This window comes from Thunnus albacares, chromosome 18 (assembly GCF_914725855.1).
Source record: "Thunnus albacares chromosome 18, fThuAlb1.1, whole genome shotgun sequence".
Lineage (NCBI taxonomy): Eukaryota > Metazoa > Chordata > Actinopteri > Scombriformes > Scombridae > Thunnus > Thunnus albacares.
The window spans coordinates 3,921,918-3,935,954 of NC_058123.1; the positions used below are offsets into that span (position 1 = coordinate 3,921,918).

General features: G+C 40.0%; 1 protein-coding gene across 2 annotated transcripts in view; it reads left to right on the forward strand.

Moving 5' to 3' along the window:
• The window catches only part of LOC122968027 (unconventional myosin-XVIIIb-like), a 61,627-nt gene that overhangs the window by 32,443 nt on the left and 15,147 nt on the right, over window positions 1–14,037 (forward strand). For both annotated transcript variants that reach the window (XM_044332933.1, XM_044332934.1), the window contains exons 21-35: window positions 2–111; window positions 221–286; window positions 376–504; window positions 1,404–1,547; window positions 3,934–4,023; window positions 4,122–4,241; window positions 4,494–4,599; window positions 5,928–6,052; window positions 6,154–6,308; window positions 7,502–7,625; window positions 10,209–10,409; window positions 10,502–10,612; window positions 12,384–12,488; window positions 13,550–13,711; window positions 13,804–13,917. In XM_044332933.1, the coding sequence (XP_044188868.1) occupies window positions 2–111; window positions 221–286; window positions 376–504; window positions 1,404–1,547; window positions 3,934–4,023; window positions 4,122–4,241; window positions 4,494–4,599; window positions 5,928–6,052; window positions 6,154–6,308; window positions 7,502–7,625; window positions 10,209–10,409; window positions 10,502–10,612; window positions 12,384–12,488; window positions 13,550–13,711; window positions 13,804–13,917 (1,862 nt within the window). The remainder of the gene's footprint in view (window position 1; window positions 112–220; window positions 287–375; window positions 505–1,403; window positions 1,548–3,933; window positions 4,024–4,121; window positions 4,242–4,493; window positions 4,600–5,927; window positions 6,053–6,153; window positions 6,309–7,501; window positions 7,626–10,208; window positions 10,410–10,501; window positions 10,613–12,383; window positions 12,489–13,549; window positions 13,712–13,803; window positions 13,918–14,037) is intronic.

Genomic DNA, 14,037 nt, shown 5'->3' on the forward strand with positions numbered 1-14,037 from the left:
GGTTATCCGGAGCACATGACTCTGAGTGACTTCAGGTGTCATTTCCAGGCTTTGTCTCCTCCGATTATGAAACGTTACGCTTCCATGTTCGTCAGCCACGACGAGAGAAAGGTCAGTGAGATGAAAACTCTCTCATACAAAAAAAAACCCACCACCACCGTGTCTCTAATCTGCAGCTCAGAGTTTAAAAAAAAAAAAAATCTTCCTCTCTGCGTCTCAGGCGGTGGAGGAGCTGCTGGTGGAGTTGGATCTGGATAAAAAGAGCGTCGTAGTGGGAGCCAGCAGGGTGAGAAGAGGCTCCTCTTATCTAACAGCGGAACATGAATCCGGCTGATGTGACTCATGAATCCTCTCCTCTCTGCTGCTGTGTCTCAGGTGTTTATGAAGCGAGGTGTGCTGCGTTACCTGGAGCAGCAGAGGGATCAGCAGGTCACCGGCTGGCTCGTTTATCTACAGGCCTCCTGTATGGGACACCTGGCCCGACAGAAATACCGCAAACTCAAGGTCAGTGTCTTCACTTTACTTTACTTTAGAGGAGTTGTGATGCAGCTGCTGAAAAGTGACACACAGTCCAGCTGAGACACTACAGGTGAACAGGAAGTACAAACTCTCATCACAACACAATGAAATCATAATCTTGACATGCGCCGTATGTCACCTTTATGCCACTTTTTCTTTTATCACTATATATTTCACCAATAAAATGTCAAAACATACTTTCACAGTTACTCAGATCTCAAGCTGATGTCTTCAAATTTGTTGTTTTGTCCAACCAACAGCTGGAAAAAGATAAAAATATATTCACTCTACTATCATATATCACATAGAAAAGCAGCAAATGTGAATATTTGAGAAGCTCCTTCCAGAGAACGTTTGTATGTAGTCAAATTTATTTATACAGCACATTTCATGCGACACTCAACGTGCTTAAAAACAAAAGATAATACATGACAAATAAACATATAACATTACATATATAAAACATATAAGATGGTAGAGGTAATCAATAAGCCCATCAGGATGTTTTTCTCTCTCTGCACATTCATTTTTTATTATTTTTATTTTTTATTTATTATATCTTTGTTTGATTTTAACTGGTTCAAATAAACTCAAACAAATGTTTTCTTCAAAATGACTGAAACGATTCATCGATTATCAAAAGACTGATAAGACAGTTTTAATCAGTATGTAATCAGTAATAAATGGTTTATAACTCACTATAATGTATTAATGTATTTGTCAACAAGTGTAGACACTCATACAGTTATAATGATATAAAATATGTCTTTATAGGAGGAGTTATGATTGATGTTATAACTCATATATATAACACCTGTGTGTGCGTGTGCGTGTGTGTGTGTGCCTGTGTGTGTGTGTGCCTGTGTGTGTGTGTGTGTCTCCAGGTGCAGCAGATGGCAGTCAGGTGTCTGCAGAGGAACCTGAGGGCCATGAAGGTCGTGGCCAAGTGGAGCTGGTGGAAACTTTTCTGTCGAGTTCGTCCCATGCTGGCCGTCAACATGGACAATATGAGGCTCAGGGCTAAAGAGGTACACACACACACACACACACACACACACACACACACACACACACACACACACACACACTTACACACATTTATTATATAGTCTTTATAATCATCTACAGATGTGGATGAAATTATTGGTACCCTTGCGTTTTATTAAAATAATTCATCATTCTCCCTGAACATTTTATTATCAGTGCATGTCTGTGTTTGGTTTGCAGTGGAAAAAAAATTGAAAATAACTGAATTCCTGCTTATTCTACAAAATATCCTGGACAAAATTATTGGTACCCTTTAGAAGATGTAAGAAATAATTGATTTGTGGTGATACTTTAAGCAGAATATTGTGTTTTAATTAGTATCACAGATGTTTGCAGTCTTATAATCACTCATGCAGCCAGTTTAAAAGGAGAAAATTACTCTGCTGTTTTGTGCCTCTGTGTGCATCACATTGAACATGGAAAACAAGGAAAACTAGAGAGTCTTAAGACATTAGAAACAATGTAATGGCCAAACAGGGTCAACATAAAGGTTACAAGACCATTTCCAAAGAGCTTCATGTTCCTGTGACCAATATTATTAAGAAGTTTAAGGGCCATTGAACTGTAGCCAACATCTCTGGATGTGGTCGAAAGAGGAAAATTGGCCTGAGATTGAAAAGACGTATTGCTTGAGTGGTCAAGACAGAACCAAAGAAAACTTTGATCCAAGCTGATCGTCAAGTTTCATGTCGCACCGTCTGACGCCGTCTGAATGAAAATGGGCTCCACTTCTAAGAGAGAGAGACACAAAAAAGCCAGACTGGACTTTGCCAAAATTGCATATTGACAAGCTGCAGTTCTTCTGGGAGAGTGTGCCTTTGGAGAGATGAAACTAAATTAAAGCTTTTTGGTAAATCACACCGACCCACCAGTCACAGCGTGAAACATGGAGGAGGCTCAGTGATGTTTCGGGGATGTTTCGACTCTGTGCAGCTTAATGAAATCAGAAGACAGCCCAGTGTCAGAAAGCTGTGTCTTCCAGCAGGATAATGACCCCAAACATACATCAAAAAGCACCCAAGAGTGGATGAGAAGAAAACGTTGGACTGTTCTGAAGCGGCTGCTATGAGTCCTGATCTGAATCCCATTAAACATGTGTGGAAAGAGCTGAAACCTGCAGCTGGGAGACAACAGCCATCAAACCTCAGAGAACTGGACCAGTATGTTAGTGGACCAAACTACCAGTGGAGACGTGTAGAAACCATATTCAGAGTTACAGAATAATGCGGTTATTGCCTCCAAATGCTGAGCTACAAAATATGAAGTTAAGAGTACCAATATTTTTGTGCATTTTCATTTGTTTTATTGTATTAAATAATATGTTAAGTTGTAAATCAAAAGCAAAGTTTCAGTTATATTCAATGTGAAATAAAGACTGATGGATACCATATACGTCTGTCAGTTTCAACTTAATACTAAAGCGATCAGATAAATGTAGTGGAGTGGAAGTATAAAGTAGCATCAAATGGAAATACTCAAGTAAAGTAAAAGTACTGCAAAATTGTTCTTAAGTGCAGTACTAGAGTAAATGTACTTAATAGGGATGTGCAGAGAGCCCAGTGTTTGTATTTGTATTTGTTGAGGCAGCAAAATTATTTGTATTTGTATTCAAATAAAAGTGGAAAGAGGTTTAAAAATCCTGTTTTTGTTTTTATTACGCTTTTAATTTTAGAAAATTAAAGTGTTACAATAAGTGTTCCCTTGGGAGCACTTCATTTGTGTCAGTAGTTCAGCTTTATCTCTGGGAAACACCCCCCAACTCCGGGACTGATGTCCAAATTAGGAAATGTGCTTCATGTAGCAGGTGGATGTGACTCCCCTCACTGAGACCTGCTGATAGACGTAACAGCGGAGAGATAGTGATGTAACCGACCTGTGTGCTGGTATTTAACATGATTTTTTTTCTTCCTGAAAACAAATAATTTAAAAAATATTTGTATGAACCAAATATTAGTTAAAAAAAAAAAAACCCACTATTTGTGCTTTGCCGAATAACATATTTGTATTCGGGCACACCCCTAGTTACTTTCTATCGCTTGTTTTCTAACAGACTTTTCAAGGGTGTAAAGTGCACTATTTGTTCTTTAGGTGAATAAAAGTAACAAAAAGGAAACAGACAATTGATTAGTGAGAATAATGGGGGTTGAGTTCAGCTGGTGCAGCACCTGCAGCCTGCAGACAGGAACAATCACCGCGAGCAACAGGTGGGCTGCCATCACAGTAACAGAAAAGATACTTAAAAGATACTTAGAATAATGGAAAACAAACAAGTCATTAAACCGATCTTAAGATGTGATGTGAAAAAAAAAGATGTTTCCCGAGGCTGCGAGATGCTGTTTTTCATTTTATTTTATTTTTTTTTGTTAGGATGAGATATCAGCACTGAGACGCCGTCTGGAGAAATCAGAGAAAGAGAGGAATGAGCTGAGGCAGACTGCAGACAGCCTGGAGACCAAGGTTTGTGCTGCAACACACCAACACACACACACACACACCAACACACACTTAAATACATGCACACACACACTCATGTTGTGATCTGTGTGTGTGTGTAGGTTACAGCTGTGACATCTGAGCTAAGCGATGAGCGTTTCCGTGGTGACGCGGTGGGTCAGGCTCTGGATGTGGAGAGGGCAGAGAGACTTCGGCTCAGCAGGGAGAACAAAGACCTGCAGGTAGACCGACTGTCGCTGAGGAGTTTGTCACAGAAAAAAAAAAAAAAGTAATCTATTAGCTACTCATTACTCCGTCCTGAGGAATGAAGTAATAAAGTAATGTGACACTTTTCTCTCTTCTTCTTCTCCTCCTCCTGGGTGCAGTGATTTGTTATATCTGTCTGTCTGTCTGTTATATCACTTCTCTATTACACACCTTGAATTATTGCATCCTCTTTATCGTCAAGCGTGTCTTCTCTATTAAACCTCCAGGCTCGTCTAGACCAGTGTAAAGTCACCATGGAAACCCTGGAGAAGCAGCTGGAGGAGGAGAAACAGAAAGCCCAGATCGCTGAGAGTCACAGAGGAGCAGGGACAGGTAAACAGAGCTCGTCTGTGTGTCATTCATATGTCTGTTTGGACTTAAATCCAGTGATTCCCAACCAGGATCACTTGTGTGTTGCCAGAGGGTATGTGGAGGGGTTGTGGGGTAGGGGGACATATTCTGCTTTTTTGTAATTTTCTGTCATTTATATCCTGTCATGATGTCAGATGTTAAACAAGGTCAAAGTTCCAAAATTTGAGGTGAACGTCTGTAGAAATGCTGCCTGCAAGACAAAACCCAGGGCTTCAACCTGCCCTGAACGCTTCGTTTGCAATGTTTTATTAATTTCCTGACGAGATGATGTCAGCTCATTGCGTACATCCATAAACAACCATCTGTTCTGTCGTCTTTGGTGCTGAGGTTCACACGCGTAAATCAGATGTGATTCAGCTCCAACATGTACGGATGGATTTGAGAAGTTGACATTTGGAGTAAAGAAGGAGAAAAAGAAGTAAAATCCTGCTACTATAGTTTGCTAACGTAGCCTATGGAGTTGGAGGAAGCTTCCTGAAGCTGACCAATCAGAACAGAGTGGGCTCATCAGGAGGCGGGGCCTTAAAGAGACAGGAGCTAAAACGGCCTGTTTGAGACAGAGGCTGAACTGAGGGGCTGCATAAAGGACCAGTATGAGATAAATAAGGAGTTTTTAACTGGAAATCATGCAAAGATATTCAAGTTGAGCTAAATGCTAACATCAAATTAAACAAAGTCAGGAGATCAAAGTTATTACAATTCATCTTCTAGTGAACATAAATGTCTGAAACAAATTTACATGTTGAGATATTTCACAGCAGGTCTACTTGATGGATCGACACATCATGTTCTTCAGATATTCATGGTTCCCAGATGATGTAATGATGTTCGGTGATCCTCTGACTGTTCCTCTAGCGCCACCATTAGGTTGACTTTTTAGTTCTTTATCTAAACAACCACAGTATGTATTGCTATGAAGTGTCCCCCTCTGGATAAACTGGATAAAATTCCATGTTGTCCAATACTTTGCTTGATTTGGCCAAAAACCTGCAAAACTCATCAGCCTCAGCTCCACTGTGTGTCTAGTGCTAATTAGCAGATATCCACTAAAATGTTGGACAAACATCAACATGCTAGTGTTATCATTGTAAGCATATTAGCATTCTGATGTGAGCATTTAGCCCCACAGAGCCGCTAGCATGGCTGCAGACTCTTCTGAGAGAGCACAGTTTCAACAAGAACCGATGATCTTGGGCCTCTTGGATCACATCAATTAGATTTAGGTTTCAAATTTTGAGTGACCCTCCTCATCACCTCTGACAAAGTCACATCCGCCCCTCTCTACACAGAAAGTGAGCTGGCCATGCAGCTGGAGTGCTGCCAGACAGAGGTTGAGTTCGTCCGCAGACGGTTGAAGCAGACGGAGGAAAAACTGGAGGCAGAGCGACAAACCCGAGAACAGCTCGATACCAAGGTGAGACGGGACACTGTGACGTGCACGGCAACACTGATGAGAGATTAAATGTCTGAGGATAATAAGACTGTGTGTGTGTGTGTGTGTGTGTGTGTGTGTAGGTGGCTGCACTACAGGCCCAGCTGGAGCAGTCCAGAAGGAGTGGGACAGAACTGAAACGACACTGTCGCCGTGTGACCTCTGACCTCCAGGACGCCCGAGTCCTCACCGACAGTCTGCAGAGCCGGATGCATGAACTGGACCGCAAACAGAGAAGGTGTGTGTCCATATGCTCTGCTCATACTGTTTTACTAAGTATCTTTCAAACTATGATACCATCCTATCATCATATCATATGGATCTCCTGAGCCGATCATAATGATCATATTAGGACCTGTCTGAACATATTTTAATAGATTAATATCAGCTAAAATAAACCTGAAAGTATGCAGATCCTCTCCTCACTCTACTGCATTATGTCTATTTCACTCTGCTGCAAAGCATTTCAGCATTTCATTACATAATATGAGTGAAAATGACAGTGAATAATTAATTGGGAGCACCTGTGTGAGTTGAGTTCTGACACCAAGATTGAAAAATACACAAATTCGCTAAACTCTGACACTAACAAATCTGTTATTTCTCCTCTTTCTTTCTTATTAGCAAAGAATAGTAATATACAAAACATTCATTCTTGTTCATTTCCATGGTTAACCGGCGCTAACTGTTGCTTTAATTAATGTCATTAATGTCAATTCTGTTAGAAAGTTAATGTGTCAAATGTCAGCAGAGTGAGACGTCTTCTCTCTAGAGGATACTTTTCTCCCAGTTAAACGTTCATTCATATCAGATCATTTATCAGTTTAATAGTTTTGAACCAGGACCTTCAGTATTTTGATTAAGTAGCTCCTAATTAAGAAGGCTTCTGCTGCTGTTATATTATTACTACGTATATTGAGCATCTTTGGCACAAAAGATGATTTTGGGATGAATAAAGCTCTATATTATGTCATTTACAGTTTGTAACTCGAGTGTCTTGATCTAGATAAATATAAGCTATTAAGGATATATAAAGGCTGCAACTAACAATTATTTTCATTATCGATGAATCAGTTATTTTCTCGATTAATTGCCTAATTGTTTGGTCAACAAAAATTCAGAAACCAGTGAAAAATGTCCATCATATTCCAAGATGACGTCTTCAAATCTCTTGTTTTGTCCGTCTAACGATTCAGTAGCCAAAGATATTCAGTTTATAATGATATAAAGTCAAGAAAAGCAGCAAATCATCTCAAAGAAGCTTAAAAAAGTGATGATATTCAACAGTAGTTGCTACATCATCTTATTTCTTATATCAGTTCTTCTGCTGTCTATCTTGAGGTAAAGATTATGTTTGCTGTCAGTCAGTTAAACAACAGGAATTCTGCAGCATTTTTACCTGAAGCACTAAAGTGTTTGTGTGTGTTACAGGTTTGACAGTGAGCTGACGCAGGCCCTGGAGGAAGCCGACAATGAGAGAGAGCAAAAGGACAAAGCGTTTCAGGAAAACACGGCTCTGGGGGCTGAAATATACGCCCTGCGCCGCAACCTGCAGGTGTGTTTGTATTCACGTGTCTACTGTATGTTTTTTGATGTTTATACAAAAACCTTGTAAGAAACTTTACTTGAATAAGAGCTGGGAGCATGTAATAACTTAGCTGCCAGTGACACAATAACTTATTATTGTGTGTGAATGTGATCTCGGCTCTTTGTTGCCTTCATCTCTACAATAATGTCAACAGAGAGAAGCACTGATGATAAAATAATGCGCTTCAAGGTAAAATTTCAATAGCTATCATTCATCACCTGAAAAAGAGCACATAATCTATGGTGGATATTAAAGTTGTCACGTCTGATTCATGCCGTGGTGTCATGCCAGTAAAATGAGGCAAATTTCACCGTAGACCGATGAGTCAAAGACAGCCGTGCTATGAAAACAGCGCAGGGTCATTAGAACGTTTGACAGACTCGAAAAGATGCTTTTGGCAGCTCTCGGACGACTAAAAGGTTAACATCATGGCGTGTTACATGAAATACAGAATGAAACGGCAACAGATCTGATGGCTACACTGGAGATGAAAAAAGACATTCAATAATAAAACTAAATGGACGTGTGAGGAGGAGGAGGAAGGAAGTGAAGAGGGACTTCCTCCTCATATGAAAAAAGAAAATAGCAGATTCAGTCAATCACAAACATCATGTGAATATTTTAAACAACAAGCAGCTATAATCAGTATTTTTTATAATGACTGTATAATGTGTTGGTCATGTCTCGTAGTGATGAACCTACAGAGAATTATCAGTGATTAAAAAGGAGCTATAAATATGAAACACAATAAAACAACTTATTCAGGTTTTTTGATTCATGTGACTACAAGGTTAGCAATGCAATTAACCTTCTTGGAATAATGTGTGAACGCTGCCAAGTCAGAGTCACAGCTGGTTGTTCTGACAACACTGTTATTATGTTAATGCACAATCACTTTAGCTCTTTTATCAGGCTCTGTAGCTGCTAGCTGTTCAACTAACTGTTGCTAACTTTGTTTGTCTGCCTTTTGGTGCTGAATAGAGCTGCCTACTGCTGCTGGAAACAAAGCTGAGGAGAGAAACAAAACCATAAATGTGCTGTAAAACCATAGACCATAAAAACATATGGACTTAGTCACCGTGACGTTACCCATTGGTTTGCAAACTGTCGTTTTGAAGCCACAAGTGTAGCAATTTGACCATCGCCATCTTGGATTTGGCCGTTACCATGTTTGATTTTTGAAGTCAGAAGTAACCATATTTGGACTAGAGGGTGGAGCTGACCATAGCGCTAGCTGCTAGCTTGGTTAGCACAATGCATTTACAAGCCATGGTTAACAGTGATAATGCTAATGCTAATGCTAATTTACGCTAGCGAAAAACAAGCCTAAAACCATTAAAACAAAATGTACTCTCCGGAAAAACTGATCAGACTCATTGATGGGTCTTTTATTACAACTAAACGACTTTTTTAGGCGTCCACAATGTTACAATTAACTTTACTGAACTGAAAACACACTGAAATAGCAGCAGCTACCACCTATACATAATGGTTAGGTTACGTAACCAATGTTGTCGTCGTGGTAGCGCCTTGTCAATCACAACGTAGCCACGCCTTAAAGCATACCCTGCTTTATCGTCTATTTTACTCTAAATGGGACCATAATTTACAAAATTAACATCATGCTGTATTGAAGAAGACTTGAAACTAGCGATTGAGACCATAAACTCATTAGGAAACAGTTTACTGAGGTAATAAATCAAGTGAGAAGTAGGGTCATTTTCTTATAGACTTCCTTACAATCAGACTTCTTTTTGCAGCCAGTGGAGTCGCCTCCTGCTGGTCATTAGATAGAATGCAGGTTTTGTGTTTGGTCTGCTTGTTTAAAACCAAAAGAAGGGGCTAAAGGAGGCTAAAAGGCTTTGTAGAGCTGAAGAGTTAGGTGGAGAATGCCACCAATTTTCCACCTCAGCATGTGTTTCCAGGTGTTCTACGTATAAAAAGTAGTATAAAGCCTTTAAAGTCTCCAGAGGGAGCTGCTGTGAAATCTGATAAATTGCCTAAATTGATGTCACTTGAGTCAGCGCTCGGTTTGGTCTGAACACTTCAATTTTGAAAAGTAAAGAAATCTGTGGGTTTGGAGTTAGAAAGAAGTGAGGTTACCAGATCTCTGTAACTCCTCATCTCTGCTGGAGGCTAGCAGCTCCAGGCTTCATTAGCTGCTACTAACATCACACACTTAAAGGATTTTTCTTTTAAGTAAAACAAATTACTGTTTGTTAAATGTCATGCTTTTTGTAAGATTGCATTTGTTTTTCAAAATAAGACAGACTTTTCCCTCTCTTTTCTCTTTTTTTTTCACCACTCTGTGTGGACTGCTGTTCATTATTTTCTTTGTTTTTGTGTCTGTGTTCCTACGTGTTGGCGAGCTTTAGTTTCATCTCCCCTGTGGCCAAACCTGCCAAAATATCCTTGAGCAAGATTAGACTATTTAACCTGTGCTGCCTCCGAAGGTGCTGCAGTAACCAGAGGACCAAAAAAACAAAGCAAACATTTCTAAGTTGAAGGATGAACACATTATTTTTTTATTATGTCTGTGGGTGTTTGCAGGAGAGCCAGTCAGAGGTGGACCGTCTGCAGAAGCAGAAAGAGGAGTTGTGTGCTCAGATCCGTGACCTCAGCCTACCGGTTGACCTCGCCGCAGATTCACTACCTGACCTCAAGAAACAGCTTCGCCTCCTTGAGAGCCAGGCCAGCGAGAGAGCGGAGGAAGTCACCAAGCTCACTGCCAAAATACAACAGCAGCAACAGGTGCTTACAATGCAAACAGACACATTCAAATGTTCACATATATTTACTTGCAGCTTTCCTCAACTTATTTCTCCTTTTGTCTTCTCTAATAGATCCACATGCGTTTTGAGATGGAGATGGAGAGGATGAAGCAGATCCATCAGAAAGAGTTGGAGGATAAAGACGAGGAGTTGGAGGATGTGCACAAGTCCTCTCAGAGACGGGTACGTCAACACAATGCAACCATTTTACCATTCATGACTGAAGGTCAGTCATTGGTAAAGTACCAATTAAACGTCTGGATTTAGCCGAGTACAATGGTGGTGGAAATTTCGAGCCAGACTTCCAATTATTATGCTTTTTGTTATACAACTATTACCATGTTATTATTTCAGGCCAGAAAATAGCTATTCTGTTTTCGTACATGAGGGCAATTTATAGAAATAATGCCTACTTAAAAATTTAAGAATGTTTTCAGAGATTTTGGAATTGGGGATTTGGCTAGACGTTCATGGTCATCCCAAGGAGAGCAGACTGATCTCAGAAAGCCCCGATAGGACGATGATGTAAATACATCTGTAGCATTTTAAACTAGATATTTAAACTAGATATAATTCGTTTGAGAAGGAAGAAAATGGATGAAATATTTAATATTTATTGCTGCCTAATTAGCATGGTTTAGATAAAACTGGATAAAATGTATATGACATTATACATAATTTGTTTTATTGCAAGTTTAAATTACTGTGAGGTGTATCTGTTGAACTTAAATCTAGTTGTCCAAGTCTAACTGAAATTGCCTTTTTTGTCTCCTACAGCAACATATCTTCTCTGTAAATCTCCTTTGAGAAAAACCAAAAAGGAGAAATGTATATTTTGTTTTCTTTGATTTCATGATATGATATTTTTACATTATTTCAATGAAATATTGTTCCATCAACTGTTTACGTAGCTGGAGACTGTATTTCCATGCAGCAAATCAAATCTTTCCATAAAGCGATAACGTGTCGTTCTATCATCGGCAGAGCAGACGGTCACACTGAGCCTGATTGCATCCTGCTACACAACACAAGAGCCACAGACTCTGAACAACAACCCACATTAGCTTTCCTGCTAAACATGAACACACGTCTTGTCCTGCAGCTTAGCTTGTTGAACGAGTCACCAAACAAACATTCACCACGGAAAAGTGCACCGCTAATGCCAGTTAGCAGCTAGACAGCTAATTAGCTGCTCAGCTGCAGCACATTAAACAGCATGTAAACATACCTGCGAATGTCACTTCGGACCTGTTAGATGCTGGTTTGGTCGTTGCTCTTCAAAATCCCTGTTAGCAACACACTGTCTGTCCATGACTTGTAGCTACAACAGTTTGTTTACTTTGTCTCCGTTCTGTACAGTGTAACACCAGTAGCCTGCCAGCTGCTGTCAATCAAACACAGACACCGACACACCCCCCCCTCCAGTTGAGTTAGACAAAAAGGAGCATTTCTGATATTTCCCTTTTTTCCTCATTCTAATTATACAAAACTATTAATACATTTAAAAACATGTAGACATTAGTTTTGACTGAAAAGAGGGATGATTAAATGTGATTTCAGTCGGACTTGTGCCTGGCTGAGCTTGTGATGTCAGCAACAAGGTTTTGGCCTCCCTTCACTTTTAGAGTTTACTGATGTCAAGCTGAGGCAGCCAGCAGACTTAATATATGACCAGCAGGTTGTAAGGAAAGTATTTCCTCTATGAAGCATATAAGTTTCTTCCCTCTGGCAGAAAGTTTAAACCACTAAACTCTGCTTGATTTATTTGCCAGATGATAGTTGGGAGGCCTCGGTTATTTTGTGCTGTTTATTTTTTTATGCTCCTTCACAGATGATGATGCTTTTATGCTTACCATTATGCATCCTGCTGCAGGGGAAAATTTCTTGTCAGGGACAATAAAAGCTCCTTCAGACTGGCTGTTCATCTTCATTTTTTTTGTGTGTATGTGTGTAGCTGAGACAGTTGGAGATGCAGTTGGAGCAGGAGTACGAAGAGAAACAGATGGTGATTCATGAAAAGCACGACTTGGAAGGACTCATTGCAACTCTGTGTGACCAGGTACACAACACACACACACATTAAACTACTCAAAGTCTTTTGTTCTAGAAACATTTATCACAGTTTACTGTTCTGCCTTCCAATACAGGCAGAAGTAACTACAGTTAACTAGTTAGGAAAGACTTTTTTTTAAGGTGTAACAGCTATATTAACCTCCCAAAAAAACATAAAAAGGTCATTTTTTTGGACAATCTAAGCTAGGCTAGTTAGCTTTTAGCAGGACTAGTTTATCTTGTGTTATGTTTTTCTTCATTATAAATTAGATTTACCTACTGCTTTATTTATGTGGTATAACAAACTCAATTCCTAAGATGTTGGAGCATCACAATATATTTTTTAATTTACAGGAAACAGTTGGAGAAAAGGCGGTAAATTAGCTTTAGCTAATGCTAGCTGTCACAGCCCTCCTGCTAACTGCTTCACTAGTAAATCAGTCTGGCTTTGTTTTTTGTCTCAATTTTATTTTATTTTTTTAATTAGTTATTATGCACTTATTTCCAGTGCATAATCATGTAATGTAGTGAAACAGATGTCAAAAAGTCAGATTCTGATTTGTACACAAAACCAGAGTTACAAGCTGCTTCACAGGTGCACCGAAAATACAAAACAAAATAAATAAAAAAGATATAAGTGACAGTTTTGGCTTTTCCTCTTCATGTTTTTGTTTTTCGGGTGTGTGTGTATGTGAAGTTTATTCCTACAGAGACTGACTGAATGAGCGTCTGGCCAACTTTGGCACATCGAAGAGTCTCATTATTGTTGGTTAATGTTCTCGGGATGATGAATATGTCATTCCTACATTACAAGCTCCACAAAACAAGCATATGCAGCAAGGAGGCATGGCTAATTAAGTGCTCTGTCTCTGACACTACAGGGTTGTAAATAGACTCGTGACAAGTGGCCAGGACCTGGTCTGTGGCCAAGCTGGCAAACAGCTCAAGTCTTTCAAAGGATTTAGAGTGAAGAATGTCTTTTTTTTCTCTCCAAATAACTCTATCCTGTGTTTTTGTGTCGTTCTGATCATATCTTGAACGGTCGATGTAACCTTTCTCGTTTTGCAGGTGGGGCACAGAGACTTCGATGTGGAGAAGAAGCTGAGGAGAGACCTGAAGAGGACTCATGCTCTGCTGGCTGACGCCCAGCTGCTGCTCTCCACCATCGACAACCCGGGCCAGAACCTTCCCAACGGCAGCAAGGAGCAGATAGAGCGCCTGCACTGCCAGGTACGCGCCCACCTGCGCGCTCACCCGACTGCCATAAACATCTGCACTGTCCCCTTCTGTTCATTTCGTGAAACATTCATGTCTTTAATTAGCTCGAGGAGAGCGAAGCGAGGCGCCTCGAGGCTGAGAGCATCCAGACGACGCTCTCCCAGGAGCTGGAGAACACTCAGATTGAACTGGAGAATATCTGCAAGCATAAGAGTATGGTGAGTGTATACAGACAGGTGACGATTAAAGGACAAATATAACAAATGCAACGCTTCCAAGTACAGTTCAGTGACTTGGTGAGTGAGTTTTGAAGCTGCCTCACTAAAGCACTTTTCTTT